This window comes from Loxodonta africana, chromosome X (genome assembly GCF_030014295.1).
Source record: "Loxodonta africana isolate mLoxAfr1 chromosome X, mLoxAfr1.hap2, whole genome shotgun sequence".
NCBI classification, from domain to species: Eukaryota; Metazoa; Chordata; class Mammalia; order Proboscidea; family Elephantidae; genus Loxodonta; species Loxodonta africana.
The window spans coordinates 3591358-3607715 of NC_087369.1; the positions used below are offsets into that span (position 1 = coordinate 3591358).

The window sequence follows — 16358 nt, forward strand, 5'->3', positions numbered from 1 at the left end:
CCGGTTGTCTTTCTGTTTTAGGAAACCTGAGGCTACTTTTAAACTAGCGTTTCTGTCTCCGCTGGGTTGCATGTTAAAGAGCTAGAACCAAATAGGAAAGCTTTTTTCCTACCTGAGTCTCACCGTGCTATTTCAGTCTGAAAACTCATGTCTGTCTTCAATTCTGGGAAATTTTTAGTCAGTAAAACTTTGAATATATCCTCTCCTTAGCCATTCTAATGTTGTTGTGAGGTGCCGTGGAGTCGGTTCTGACTCATAGTGACCCCATGTTCAACAGAATGAAGCATTGCCCGGTCCTGGGCCATCCTCCCAATCATTGTTATGCTTGAGCCCATTTTTGCAGCCACTGTGTCAGTCCATCTCGTTGAGGGTCTTCCTCTTTTTCACTGACCCTCTACTTTACCAAGCTTGATGTCCTTCTCTAGGGACTGGTCCTTTCTGGTAACACATCCAAAGTATGTGAGACGAAGTCTTGCCGCTCTTGCTCCTAAGGAGCATTCTGGCGGTACTTCTTCCAAGACAGACTTGTTCATTCTTTTGGCAGTCTCTGGCATATTCAATATTCTTTGCCAGCACCATAATTCAAAGGAAGCAATTTTTCTTCCATCTTTCTTATCCCTTGTCCAGCTTTCACATGCGTATTGCTATTGAGTCAGACTCAGAGCAACCCTACAGGACAAACTAGAACTTCCCCATAGGGTTTCCCAGAAGCAGTTGGTGGATTCCAACTGCTGACCCTTTTTGGTTAGCAGCCAAAGGCTTAATCGCTTTGCCACCAGGGCTCATTCTAATATATCCATCCTTAAATCCTATTAAAAACAATCCTATTATGAGACCTGGTAGCACCGTGGTTAAAGCACTTGGCTGCTAACCAAAAGGTCAGCAGTTTCAATCCACCAGCCATTCTATGGGAGAAAGATATGACAGCCTGCTTCTCTAACGATTCCAGCCTTGGAAACCCTATGGGGCAGTTCTACCCTGTCCTACAGGGTCGCTATGAGTTGGAATCAAATTGGCAGCAGTGGGTTTGGTTTTTGGTTTGGATTTAAATCCTATTAAATGTTAAAAAAAAAAAAAAAAAAACCCAACATTGCTGTCGAGTCAATTCTGACTCATAGCGACCCTATAGGACAGAGAAGAACTGCCCCACAGGGTTTCCAAGGAGCGCCTAGTGAATTCTAACCGCCGACTTTTGGGTTAGCAGCTGTAGCACTTATCTACTACACCACCAGGGTTTCCCCTATTAAATGTAGGATGGACTATTTCATTCTCTCTTCTGTGCCTCTTACCTTCTTGTTCCTTGGTTTGTGGCAGAATCAATCCAGTCTCAGCCTCATGTTCACACGGCCGTCTTCTCTGTGTCTCAACATCAGATTTTTCTCTCCTTTCACTTACAAGGACATCGGTCTTTGGATTTAGGGCCCATCCTATACTGAGGATGACTTAACCTGAAATCCTTAACAAATCAGATTTGTAGAGAACCTATTTCTAACAATGTCATAGTCTCATGTTCCAGGTGAATGTGAATTTTGGGGAAGAGTATTCGACCCACAATTCATTTGCGAAATATGATACCACATTAAAATAAAATTAATTTTATTTTAAAAAATGCCAGTTTTTGAGTAAGCCAACCCAGATATGTTCTATAGCGATAACTGATAAGGGATATCATTATCTTTATGGAGTCTCTGGGTGGCCCAACTACTAGCTGAAAGGTTGGCATTTCAAATCCTCCCCAAGAGGTGCCTCGGAAGTAAGGCCTGGCAATCTGCTTCTGAAAGGTCACACCCTTGAAAATCCTATGGAGCAGTTCTACTCTGCACACATGGAGTCACCGTGAGTTGGGATCAATCCCACAGCAAGTAACAACAACACCACTATCTTTTCACGTTTTAAGTGGTCTAGAATGCAAGCATTAATTGAAAGTTTGGTTTTTTTTATTGTTTGTTTTGCCCCAAATACTTTCAGGAACTGCTGGTTGACAGTATGGCTGTGGTATTTGTTTGGGAGCGCAAATGGAGCCGTAGTAACGAGGAACTCCAGACCCAATATTGTGCTGCTAATGGCAGATGACCTTGGGGTGGGAGATTTGTGCTGCTACGGTAATCACACAGTGAGGTAAAGATGGGCTATCCACCACCCTGCGTGTATATGACGGCGCCCCATGTCAAGACATCCTTATCTTTGCCATCATAAAGAAGAGTTTGGAGAGAGGAACCACTATAACTTTCATAAAGTTACAGTTGTAGTCTGAGTTCTCTAGGGGAGCAAAACCAATAAAGTGTATATGGATATGTAGAGAGAAATTCACTTCAGGGGAATGGCTCATAGAATTGCGAGAAAATGGCTCAGACAATTGTGAGGGCTGGCAAATCTCAAATTTGTTGGTGCGGCAGCAGGCTGGAGACCTCTGCTGCCTCAGAAGATTGTGGGAGGTGGTGAATCCAAAATCTGTAGGTCAGGCAGCAGGCTGGAGACTTCTACAGGTTTATATCCCCGGAACTGGATGTCAGGCAATGAGAAGAGCACAGGGGGAATAAAGAGAGAGAGAGAGTTGCCAGAACATCCATTTATATACTGGAGGAAGACCACACCCCCAAGAAAACTCCCCTTTCCACTGATTGGCTGCTCACATCAAATCACATCATGAAAAGTGATTACATTACATTGCATTATGGAAAGTGATTACATCGTATCACATTATGGAAAGTGATTACATTATGGAAGATGATTATATTACATTGCATTATGGAATGTGATTACATTGCATTAGCGAAGGTGATTATATTATATTGCATTATGGAAAGTGCTACGGCCGCTAACCAAGAGGCTAGCAGTTCGAATTCACCAGGCACTGCTTGGAAACTCTATGGGACAGTTCTACTCTGTCCTATAGGGTCGCTATGAGTTGCAATTAGACTCGACAACAGCGGGTTTTTTTATGGAAAGTGATCACATTACATTATGGAAAATGATTACATTACATTACCAAAAGTGATTATATTACATGGCATTTTGGAAAGTGATTACATTATGGAAAGTGATTATATTACATTGCATTATGGAAGGTGATTACATTATACTACACTACTTTATATTACATGACAGTATATTACAGAAGAGCACCCAGTCCAGTGTCTGCCAAGCCACTGAGGATCACAGCCTTGTCAAGGTGACACATGACGTTAACCACCACAATTATCAACGAGAGCAGCAGAGGTCACCCTAGGAAACCTGGAAAATATCAGAACAGTACTTGGTTAGAATCCAGGTCCTCCTGAGCCCAGAGTTGTTTGTTTGTTTTTATTCAGGGGAAATTCACATGACATAAAACTCACCATTTTAAAGCATACAATTCAGTGACATGGAGTACATTCACATGTTTGCAACCATCACCTCTATCTGGTTCCAGAACAATTTCCTCACCTCAAAAAGAGACCTCATACCCATTAGCAGTCACTTCTCAATCACTAGGCAACCACTAGGCTACTTTCTGTCTCTGTGGATGTGTTAATTCTACATATTTTATATAAATGGTATCTTAGTTATTGAATACTGCTATTGCACAAATACTGCAAGTGGGCGGTTGTAACAAACAGAAATTTATTTTTTCACAATTTAGGGGGCTAGAAGTCCGAATTCAGGGGCTGGCTGTAGGAGAAGCCTCTTTGTCGGCCCTGGGGAAGGTCCTTGTCTCTTCAGCTTCTGTTCTTTGGCTCCTTGGTGATCTTCGTGTGGTATCTTTCTCCCTCCATCTCTACTTGCATGCTTCATTCTCTTTTATACAGGACCTCAAAAGAGATTGACCTAAGACACACGGTACACTAATACCGTCTCATTATCATAACAAAGACAACCCGTTCCCAAATGGGATTATAACCACAGGTATAGGAGTTAGGCTTTACAACCCATATTTTTGAAGGACACAATTCAGTCCTTAACAAATGGGCTCATACAGTGTGTGATCTTTTCCATCTAGTCTCTTTCACTTAGTATGTATGTTTTCAAGGGTCATTCATGTCATTGTATGTATCAGGACTTCATTTCTCTTTATGGTTGATTGATATTTCATGTATGGATGGACCACATAAGTCTAGAGTTTCTAAATGTTTTCCTTAAATGCTTTCTAAAGCCTCTGGTAGCAGGATCCCCTTTTTACCCTCCTACCTACCCTGTTAACCCCCATCACGAAACAAGTCCTGCTCGTGTGACAGTATGTGTGTTTCTTAGTGTATTAGTTGGCGACTGCTGCTGTAACAGAGATACAGGCAGTCCCCAGGCTATGAACGAGGTCCATTCCTGAGTGTGTCTTTAGGTCAAAAGTGTAGGTTAAGTCACAACAGATGCATAAGGTTCTTATTTAGCCTTACTTTAGTGCCAGATGGGAACCCTGGTGGCATAGTGGTTAAGAGTTTGGCTGCTAACCAAAAGGTCGGCAGTTTGAATCCACCAGGTGTTCCTTGGAAACCCCATGGGGCAGTTCTACTCTGTCCTATTGAGTCAGAATCAACTCGACAGCAACGGGTTTGTTTTTGTTGTTGTTAATGCAAGAAAAGGCTGGAAGCTTCTTCTGTTGACCTCAAAGCTGCGGGTGTAGCAACTGAAGGTGGTTGTGATGAAGAATCTGTTGCTATCCTTTCAAAGCAAGGGCAAATTTACAGACCATTGAAGGGAAGTAGAAGTTGTCCCTGTTGTAAGTCAGCCGTTTGTAACGCAGGGATTGCCTGTGCCGAAAGTGGGTGGCTTTAAAGAATGGAAGTTAATTTTCTCACAGTTCAGGAGGCTAGAAGTCTGAATTCAGGGTAGCGGCTCTAGGGGAAGGCTCTCTCTCTGTTGGCTCCGGGGGAAGGTCCTTGTCTCCTTCAGCTTCTGTGACCCTGGTGTTCCTTGGTTCCTCATGGATCTTCCTGTGGTGTTTATCTTCCCCTGGTTGGTGTTTTCTTCTGTGTGTCTAATCTACTTATAACTCAGAGGCTATTAGGTTCAGGACACACCCTGCACTGATATGGCATAACATAACAAAGAAAACCCTATTCCCGAACAGGATGACATTCATGAGTGTAGAGTTTAGAATCCCAACACATACATATATATATTTTTATTAGCTTTTATTGAGCTTCAAGTGAACGTTTACAAATCCAGTCACTCTGTCACATATAAGTTTACATACATCTTACTCCTTACTCCCACTTGCTCTCCCCCTAATGAGTCAGCCCTTCCAGTCTCTCCTTTCGTGAAAACTTTGCCAGCCTCCAACTCTCTCTATCCTCCCATCCCCCCTCCAGACAGGAGATGCCAACACAGTCTCAAGTGTCCACCTGATATAATCAGCTCACTCTTCATCAGCATCTCTCTCCTACCCACTGTCCAGTCCCTTCCATGTCTGATGAGTTGTCTTCGGGAATGGTTCCTGTCCTGTGCCAACAGAAGGTTTGGGGACCATGACCGCCGGGATTCCTCTAGTCTCAATCAGACCATTAAGTCTGGTCTTTTTATGAGAATTTGGGGTCTGCATCCCACTGCTCTCCTGCTCCCTCAGGGGTTCTCTATTGTGCTCCCTGTGAGGGCAGTCATCGATTGTGGCCGGGCACCAACACATATTTTTGAGGGGGACATAATTCAATCCATAAGACTTAGTTTGAATTTAAACAGCAGATCACGAACGCTCCTGGGTGGAACAAATAGTTTTCACTCCACTACTCTGTCCTATAGGATCACTATGAGTCAGAATCGACTCGACAGCACTGGGTGTTGGTTTTTACTAACTTAAAGGTTGGAGGTTTGAAACCACCTAGAGGTGCCTCAGAAGAAAGGCCTGGCAATCTACTACCAAAAAACCTGCCATCGGAAACCCTATGGAGCACAGTTCTACTCTGACACACATGGGGATCATCATGAGTTGGAATCAACCTGAGGGCAACTAGTTTTGGTATTATTTTAGTTTAGCAATATTTTATCATTGGTAAGGAGCCCTGGTGGCACCATGGTTAAAGTGACCGACTACTAACAGAGAGGTTGGTGGTTCGAAACCTCTAACAGCTCTGCGGGAGAAAGATGTGGCAGTCTACTTCTACAGAGATTTTCAGTCTTGGAAACACTATGGGGTCGCTATGAGTCAGAATCGACTCGATGGCAGGGGGTTGGGTTTTTTTGGTTTTATCATTGGTGGCCTGAATTAGTCTGTAATAGCCCATCCAAGGATGCTTACTCTTTGGAGGCCTGGTGGCGCAGTGGTTAAGAGCTACAGCTGCTAACCAGAAGGTCGGCAGTTTGAATCCATCAGCCACTCCTTGGAAACCCTATTGGGGCAGTTCTACTCTGTCTTATAGGGTCGCTATGAGTCGGAATTGACAAAGCCCATGGGGCTGGGTTTTGTGGGGGTTAGGTAGAAAGATTGACATTTGAAAAGAATGTGTTTTAGATATTTGAGACCCAAGGTCACTTTGGCCCAAGATGGAGGGTCTTTGAATCTGGTTCATTTTGTGGGGAATTAAAACCTCCCCTGATCAGTGTCCTTTCTGCAGCACACCTAATATCGACCGCCTAGCAAGCGAAGGAGTCAGGCTCACCCAGCACCTGGTGGCCGGGTCTGTGTGCAGTCCGAGCAGAGCTGCCTTCTTGACGGGCCGGTACCCCATCCGATCAGGTGGGGCGGGGTGACACGGCCACATTCCTGTCTGATAAAAATGTTTTCCTGTGATTGTTTCTTGCAACTCTTCATAACAACTCTGAAAATGTTGTTCAAGATACAGTGACACCTGTGAGAGCCAAAACTCGATGGGACTGCCTTGTTTTTGTGGGTCTCCCAAGTTTTCTGCCTTTGACAGGGTGCAGTCTTACCATATTTCTTTCGTTCTCTGTTTAGTGGAAAATAGTCGAGTGTTCCTTCTCTGCAGGTTTCTGCCTTACGCAGTTTCCAGCTTTCACAGGTTTTATAAATCCAAGTCCAAATGGAGGTGCTGCTATGCGTCTGAAGAACTTAAACATGTGTGCCTCTCTCCAGGCGTCATCATAGCCACTCACCTGCGTGCATAGAGGAAGCCCTGGTGGCATAGTGGTTAACAGCTATGGCTGCTAACCGAAAGGTCAGCAGTTTGAATCCACCAGGTGCTCCTTGGAAACCCTATGGGGCAGTTCTACTCTGTCCTATAGAGTCACTATGAGTTGGGATTGATGGCAACAGGTTTGGTTTTTTGTGGTTTTGGTAACCTAAAGGTTGGCATTAGAGTCCTCCCAGGGGCAGCAGAAGAAAGACCTGGCAACCTGCATCCATAAGGATTTAAATAAAAAAACCCTGCAACAGCATGTGTATATATATATATATATATATATATATATATATATACTTATTTGACACAAATGATTTCGTTTAAAAGCACACTATGGTATTAATCTGTTGCCTTCTGTGAATTTAGGAACGGCCTCTCCCTTTAATCTGAACCGTGCCCTCGCCTGGCTCGCTGGCTCGGGTGGTCTGCCTACCAACGAAACGACGTTCGCCAGGCTGCTGCAGCATCGGGGCTACCGCACTGGACTGATCGGTATGGCACTCGGAACTCCATACAGGCAGCCACAGGATTACGAACGAATTCCATTCCTAAATCTGTCTTTAAGTCAAATCAGTACTTAAGTCAGAACAGTTAGGGACGTCTGGTATCTAATACCAGTTACTCAAATGTTTGTCTCAGTATGTGGTATAGAGTGTACCTGCATAAGGAACATTAAGAAACGGTCGCAGATACATTAAAACATTTTTCACAAAATAAGACAGCACTACTACTACTGTTTTGGTGTGAGTTGCAAAGTAGTGCCCGTTTGTTATTATGGACGCTTGTACGTACCTTGAATTTTTAATAGGCTTTACGGGGTTGGTTCGTAACTATGGATTGTATGTAAGTAGGCGGTTTGTAACCTGGGGGACTGACTTTATCTGCAATATAGTAATTCAGTGTCCCTTCTCTTGTGACTCAAAATTTCTAGGAATACTGGCTGATTTTGTACCAGTTGACTTATCTTTGAGATCAGGCACACAGGGAAGGAATTTAACACAAAATGTAGGCCATCCATGCAAACCCAAAAAACCAAACCCTTTGCCTTCAAGTTGATTCCAACTCATAGCGACCCTCTAGGACAGAAGAGAACTGCCCCATAGGGTTTCCAGGAAACGGCTGATGGATTCCAACTGCCGACCTTTTGGTGAGCACTCTTAACCACTGTGCCACTAGGGTTTCCGCCATCCATGTAATGAAACTTTATTCGGCCATAAAGAGGAATGAAGTTCTGATACCTGCTACATCGTGGATGAACCTTGAAAAATTATGCTGAGTGAAATAAGTCAGACACAGAAGGACGAATATTATATGATCCCATTTATACGAAATACATAGAATATGGAAATCCATGGAGCCAGAAAGATTAATGGTTGCCCAGAGCTTGGAAAAGGAGCCCTGGTGGCTTAGTGGTTAAGTGCTTGGTTGCTAACTGAAAGGTCAGCAGTTCAAATACACCTAGTGGCTTCAAGGTAGAAAGACCTGGTGATCTGCTCCCTTAAAACTTACAGCCTAATAAGAAAATCTATTCAGAAAGCAGAGAACACCAGAAGGATGTTTACCTGTGTTTTATTGACTATGCAAAGACATTCAACTGTGTGGATCATAACAAGCTATGGATAACACTGCGAAGAATAGGAATTCAGAACACTTAATGGTGCTCATGAGGAACCTGAACATAGATCAAGAGGCAGTTGTTCAGACAGAACAAGGGGATACTGATTGGTTTAAAGTCAGGAAAGGTGTGCGACAGGGTTGTATTCTTTCACCATACCTATTTAATCTGTATGCTGAACAAATAATCCCAGAAGCTGGACTATATGAAGAAGGACGGGGCGTCAGGATTGGAGGAAGACTCATTAACAACCTGTGTTATGCAGATGACACAACCTTGTTTGCTGAAAGTGAAGAGGACTTGAAGGACTTACTAATGAAGATCAAAGACCACAGCCTTCAGTATGGACTGTACCTCAACATAAAGAAAACAAAAATCCTACAACTGGACCAATGAGCAACATCGTGATGAACGAAGAAAAGATTGAAGTTGTCAAAGATTTAATTTCACTTGGATCCACAATCAACAGCCATGGAAGCAGCAGTCAAGAAATGAAAAGATGCATTGCATTGGATAAATCTGCTGCAAAGGACCTCTTCAAAGTGTTGAAGAGCAAAGATGTCACCTGAAGACTAAGGTGCACCTGACCCAAGCCATGGTATTTTCAATCGCATCGTATGCATGTGAAAGCTGAACAATGAATGAGGAAGACCGAAGAAGAGTTGATGCCTTTGAATTGTGGTGTTGGCAAAGAATATTGAATACACCATAGACTGCCAAGAGAACGAACAAATCTGTCTCGGAAGAAGCGTGGCCAGAATGCTCCTTAGAGGAAAGGATGGCGAGACTGCGTCTTACATACTTTGGACATGTTGTCAGGAGGGATCAGTCCCTGGAGAAGGACATTATACTTGGCAGAGTACAGGGTCAGCGGAAAAGAGGAAGACCCTCAACGAGGTGGATTGACACAATGGCTGCAACAATGAGCTCAAGCATAACAACGATTGTAAAGATGGCGCAGGACCGGGCAGTGTCTCATTTTGTTGTGCACGGGGTTGTTGTGAGTCGGAACCGACTCCACTGCACCTAACAACAACAACAACATTGAGAAAACATTCTGCATCCCACTTTGGAGAGTGGCATCTAAGATGCATCAATTGGTCTCAACCCACCTTTAGCAAAAGAGAAGGAAGAACACCAAGGACACAACGCAATTACGAGCCCAAGAGACATAAAGGGCCACATAAACCAGAGACTACATCAGCCTGAGACCAGAAGAACTAGATAGTGCCTGGCTACAAACAATGACAGCCCTGACAGGGGACACAACAGAGAACACCCAAGGGAGCAGGAGAGCAATGGGATGCAAGCCCCAAATTCTTGTAAAAAGATCAGACTTAATGGTCTGACTGAGACTAGAAAGACCCCGGAGGTCATGGCTCCCAGACAGGACAGGAACCATTCCCAAAGCCGACTCTTCAGACAGGGATTGGACTGGACAATGGGGTGGAGGGGGTGCTGGTGAGGAGTGAGCTTCCTGGATCAGGTGAGCACTTGAGACATGTTGGCATCTCCTGCCTGGAGGGGAGATGAGAGGGCGGAGGGGGTTAGAAGCTGGTGAAATGGACACGAAAAGAGAGAGTGGAGGGAGGGAGCGGGCTGTCTCATTAGGGGGAGAGCAGTTAGGAGTATATAACAAGGTGTATATAAATACTTGTACGAGAGACTGACTCGATTTGTAAACTTTCATGGACAGCACAACAGCCAACGTTTTGGTTAGCAGCTGAGTACTTTAACACTGTGCCACCAGGATTCCTTTTAACCACAATAATAATAAGAAAAAGGAAGTTAACGTGATGGCAAGAGAGTCAACACCACATTTAACGTTAGCGAGTAAAAAGCCCTCATTCCAGAAACACGTTCACACTAATGCTGAGACAGTGAGATCTTCTATTTTATTCTATTTATGTTATGTTAATTTATTTGATTTATGTTACGTTATTTGATTTTGTATTGTTAATTTATTTTATGTCATGTTGTTTTATTTGTTATGTGAATTTATTTGATTTATGTTATGTTAATCTATTTTATTTTGTTTATGGTATCTTTATGTGATGTTAATTTAATTTATTTATGTTAATTACTTTATGTTATGGTTATTTATTTTATTCTTCATGCTATTTTATTTACATTATGTTAATTTATTGTATTTTATTTATGTAATGGTTATATAATTTATTTTATTCATGTCATGCTGTTTTATTTATGTTAATTTAATTTATGTTATGTTTATTTATGCTACGTTAATTTAATTTATGATGTTAATTTATTTCATTTGTTATGTTAATTTATGTTATTTTATTTGTCATGTTATTTTACTTGTTACTTGTTACTTTATTTTATTCATGTCATGCTATTTTATTTATATTATGTTAATTTATTTTAGTTATGCTATGTTAATTTAATTTATGTTATGTTAATTTATTTTATTTATGTCATGTTATTTCATATTATGTAAGCACTGAGTTATTTCATGTTATGTTAGTTTATTTCACTTATGTTGTTGACTTAATTGAAGTTATTTTACTTATGTTAATTTATGTTGTTAATTGATGTTATTTTATTTATGCTTTGTGAATTTATTTTAATTATGGCATGTTGATTTATTTCATTTTATCTGTTCCTTCATCTTCCCTCCTCTCCCAGGAAAGTGGCACCAGGGCCTGAGCTGCGGCTCCTGCAACGACCACTGCTACCACCCGCTCAACCACAGCTTTGACTACTTCTATGGGCCGCCCTTGGGCCTGCTGAGCGACTGCCAGCCCCGGCAGAGGTGGGAGCTGCACCGCGGCTTACGCCTCAAGCTGTGGCTGTCCACGGCAGCTCTGGGCCTGGTGCCCCTGCTGCTCCTGGTCCCCAAGCTGGCCGGCTGGTTCCAGGTGCCCTGGAAGCTCACTGTGGTCTTCAGCCTGCTTGCCTTCCTCTTCTTCATCTCCTGGTACTCGAGCTATGGGTTCGTCCGGCCCTGGAACTGCCTCCTGATAAGAGACCATGAGATCATCCAGCAGCCCATGAAGGAGGAGAAGGTGTCTTCTCTCATGTTGAAGGAAGCACTGTCCTTCATTGAAAGGTAGTCGTGTCTGGCCGACTTCCTGCGCACAAAATCTATTCTATTCCATAGTAGTGGGTGCATTTTTGCGTGATAGTTCTAATAAACTTGTATCTCTCCACTAAACAAAAACACAGGCTCACTGTCAAGTCAATTCTAACTCACGGTGACCCTGTAGGTGTCAGAGTAGAACTGTGCTCCGTGGCTGGTTTTTTCAGGAGTAGATAGCCAGGCCTTTCTTCCGAGGCACCGTGGGTGGACTCAAACCTCCGACCTTTCAGTTAGTGCCTGAACGCTTAAATGTTTGTGCCACCCAAGGGCTCCTGAAAGACTGACTACATTCAAAATTTTATTGCTAATACAAATTTTCATTGATTGTTTATTCCTCTTCACATCTTCCCCCAAACCCTCACTGTGGTATTTATCTACTCAAATGAATGGTATTGATAATTACGTTGTTGTTCTTGAGTCCTGTCGAGTTGATTCTGACTCACAGTGACCAAAGTGACAAAGTAGAACTGCCCCATTGGTTTCCTAGGCTGTGACCTTAAGGGAAGCAGATTGCCAGGTCTTTCTCCTACAGAGCACCTGGCAGGTTCAAAACACTGACCATTCGGTTAACAGCTGGGTGCTTAACTATTGTAGCACCAGGGCTCCATAAACACACACACGTGTACACGCAAACACACGTACCCATTGCCATAGAGTTGATTTTGAATCACAGTGACCCCATAGCGTTTCTTAGGCTGTAATCTTTATGGGAGCAGATTGCCAGGTCTTTCTCCTGCTGAGCGGCTGGGTGGATTTGAATGTCAACCTTCTGGGTACAGTCGAGCACTTAACCATCGTACCATACAGCGCATAGAACGTCCATCAGCTTTAACTAACGATGCAGACCGTACCCAGGTGGGGCTGATGCCTTATCGATGTAGATAACACAACTGATTTTCTACCCCTTAGGTATAAGCACGCACCGTTTCTTCTCTTCGTGTCCTTTCTGCACGTCCACACTCCGCTCCTAACCAAGGAGAAGTTTGTGGGACACAGCAAATACGGATTATACGGGGATAACGTTGAAGAGATGGATTGGATGGTGGGTAAGTAAGTGGTCAGGAACACAGCTTTACGTATCTGATTCACCGCTTACAGAAAATCAAGTCCATATTTATTGTCTCGTGTAAAGCCCAACCCCTCGTGTATTACGGGGAAACAAACAAAGGGATAAACAAACCAGATGCCATAGAGTCGATTTCGACTCATGGAGCCCCCACATGTGTGTCAGCGTAGAACTGTGCTCCACAGGGTTTTCAAAGGCTGACTTTTTGGGGAGTAGATGGCCAGGTCTTTCTTCCGAGGTATCTCTGGGTGGATTCGAATGGACAACCATTCAGTGTGTAGCTGAGCAGTAAACCATTTGCACCACCTAGGAACTCTGGAGTACAGTGAGCCCGTGAGGGCTGGAACTCTATAGGACTGCCTTGTTTTTCGGGGTCTCAAAAGTTTTCCACCTTTGGCAGGGTGCAGCCTTACCACTTTTCTATCCTCTCTATTAGTGGGAAATATTTGCATTTTCCTCCTCTGACGGGTTTCCACCTTACACAGGTTATAGTTTTTGCAGGTTTTACTGCATGGTTTTCTCTGAATTGAATTAAAAACTGGTTCTAGCATCGTCAATACCAATAAATACATCCCCCAAGATAACAGTCCCAACGGATGAATCTTTAATTTAAAGATGACTTCCCCATGTTTGGAGCCCTGGTGGTGCAGTGGTGAAGAGGTTGGCTGCTAATACTTTGAATTCACCAGCCGCTCCTTGGAAACCCTATTGGGGCAGTTCCCCTCTGTCCTGTAGGGTCGCTATGAGTCGACTCAATGGCAACAGGTTTGGTTTGGTTTCCCCATGTTTAAGTTAAAGACAGCCATGTTCCCGAAACACTCATTGGCAAGGTCAGGGAAGTCGCAAACAATATCACCTGTTCCCAGTACTCTGATGGATATAGGAAGAAGCACGTCAGTATTATTTGTTAGTTTTTCAGTTTACTTACCTAAACTGAAGCTGTTTGTCTGAAAGTCACAGCAGTGATCAAGACCGAAAATAGTAGTAAGGATTTTAAATCAGAGAGGGGGCAGTTTCGCGGGGAGGGCTAGGGAGGGCATTCCACACATAATAAAATAAATAATTGTGCTATTCGAACACTTGAATCTTTACTTTGTGAACTCAGGGCAATGTTCCCTATTAATTGGCAAATACCACGGGAATCAGAAATTAAATGGACAGTGTTTGGAATATGACTCGATCATTTTTTACTTTTTTTTTTTTTCTCTTCCAAAAACTGTTCTTTTGAGGGGTTGCCGGAGTATAAAAACAGTGCTTGCTGGGTTGAGCAAAGTATTAGTTATTATCAGGGACCTAACACACTTTTAACACACATGGGGAAACCCTGGTGGTGTAGCGGTTAAGAGCTATGGCTGCTAGCCTAAACGTTGGCAGTTCAAATCCACTGGGTGCTCCTTGAAAACCCTGTGGGGCAGTTCTACTCTGTCCTATAGGATCTTTATGAGCCGGAATTGACTTGATGGCAACCGGGTTTTTTTTTTTTTTAAACACACAGAGCCCTGGTGGTGCAGTGGCTAAGAGCTCAGCTGCTAACCAAAAGGTCAGCCATTTAACCCACCAGCCGCTCCTTGGAAACTGTATGGGGCCGTTCTACTCTGTCCTATAGGGTTGCTATGAGTTGGAATTGACTCGACGGCGAGAGGTCTGTTCTTTTTTTTTTTTTTTAACACACACAAACAATAACCTGTAGTTTAGATGCAGACTCAAGACAGCGTGAGGGGACACAGAATTCTTAAAATGATGGACGCTTGTTCCCTGGAGTGTAAGACTTGGCTTATTTATTCCCAGAATTGTCATTTTTGAAACTGTTTGTTATTAGGTCTCATACATTTGTTTTAACTGCTGTATCCAATTTGTGTTGGTTGTTTGATTTGCTGTGGACAACAGGGACATGTATTGTCTGTAAGGCGGGAATCCTGGAGGCTCAGTGGTAGAACTCTCGTCCTCCATGCAGGAGACCCGGGTTCGACTCCCAGCCAGCACACCTCATATGCAGTCTGTTGGTGGAAGCTTGCATGTTGCTGTGATGCTGAACAGGTTTCAGGGGAGCTTCCAGACTAAGACAGACTAGGAAGAAAGGCCTGGCTATCTACTTCTGAAAATCAGCCAGTGAAAACCCTATGGATCACAATGGTTCAATCCACAACAAATCATGGGGATGGCACAGGACTGGGCAGCTTTGTCTTCTCTTGTAGATGGGGTTGCCATGAGTTGGGGCTGACTCAAGGCAGCTAACAACATCATCGGTTATAAATATTATATAATACATAATATTATATAATAAATTATTTGTAGTATAATAATACTTTATATATTCCAAACCCAAACCAAACCTGTTGTCATCAAACGTGTTCTGACTCAGAGTAACCCCAAGTGACAGGGTAGAACTGCCCCATAGGGTTTCCTAAGCTATAATCTTTACGGGAGCAGGTTGCCAGGTCTTTCTCCTGGGAAGTGGTTGGGGGGTTCCAACCACTGACCATTTATTTAGCAGGGGAGTGCTTAACCACAGCACCACCAGGGCTCTTTGCTTTATATATTATTATATTAAAAGAAACCTGTTTGCTGTCGAGTTGAGTCCAACTCATAGCGAACCCGTAGGACAGAGTAGAAGTGCCCCATAGTTTTCCAAGGTGCAGCTGGCAGATTCGAACTGCTGACCTTTTGGTTAGCAGCTGTAGCACACTGTAGCTCTTAACCACTGTGCCACCAGGGCTCCATGTATTATTATGTAATAAAAAATAATTTGTACAAATATTAGTTAACATATACTGTCAAATTAATTCAGTATATTAACTATAATTAATAGAAATTATTTATAGCTATGTTATATATGGAAACCCTGGTGGTGTAGTGGTTAAGTGCTACAGCTGCTAACCAAAGGGTCGGCAGCTTGAATCCGCCAGGCGCTCCTTGGAAGCTCTGTGGGGCAGTTCTACTCTGTCCTATAGGGTTGCTATGAGTCGGAATCGACTCGATGGCAGTGGGTTTGGTTTTTGGTATGTTATATATTATGTAATAAGTAGATAATGAATAGACGATAAAATAACCGAGATCCACATTAAGGAGTAAAAGGGTCCGTATCTCTGACCTTCACCAGTGAAAATCCTGGACGTCCTGGACCAGGAGCGCTTGACCAACCATACTCTGGTGTACTTTACCTCGGACAACGGTGGCTGCCTGGAGTGTCAGGATGGGCCAGCCCAGCTGGGCGGCTAGAACGGAGTCTACAGAGGTAATAAGGGGCAGAGAACTAGTGCTTTTCCATTTATAACCAACGTCGTCTCTACTCGGACAGGCTTGATTTTGCTTTAATTCATTTGCACTGTTTTTTGGGGGTTTTTATGGCAGTTATGAACCCCTGGGTGGCACAAACGGTGTGCGCTCAGTGATGAACCTAAAGGTTCACAGTTCGAACTCACCCAGCAGTGCTGTGGAAGAAAGGCCTGGCAAACTGCTTTCATACAGATTACAGCCAAGAACACCCTGTGGAAGAGAGTTCTACTCATAACACATGAGGGTTGTCAT

General features: G+C 43.3%; 1 protein-coding gene across 1 annotated transcript in view; it reads left to right on the forward strand.

Moving 5' to 3' along the window:
* The window catches only part of LOC135228835 (arylsulfatase H-like), a 93787-nt gene that overhangs the window by 66662 nt on the left and 10767 nt on the right, over window positions 1–16358 (forward strand). Inside the window, 6 exon segments of the mRNA XM_064277894.1 lie at window positions 1969–2118; window positions 6525–6646; window positions 7416–7541; window positions 11311–11734; window positions 12674–12810; window positions 15931–16065. Of these exon segments, the coding sequence (XP_064133964.1) occupies window positions 1969–2118; window positions 6525–6646; window positions 7416–7541; window positions 11311–11734; window positions 12674–12810; window positions 15931–16065 (1094 nt within the window).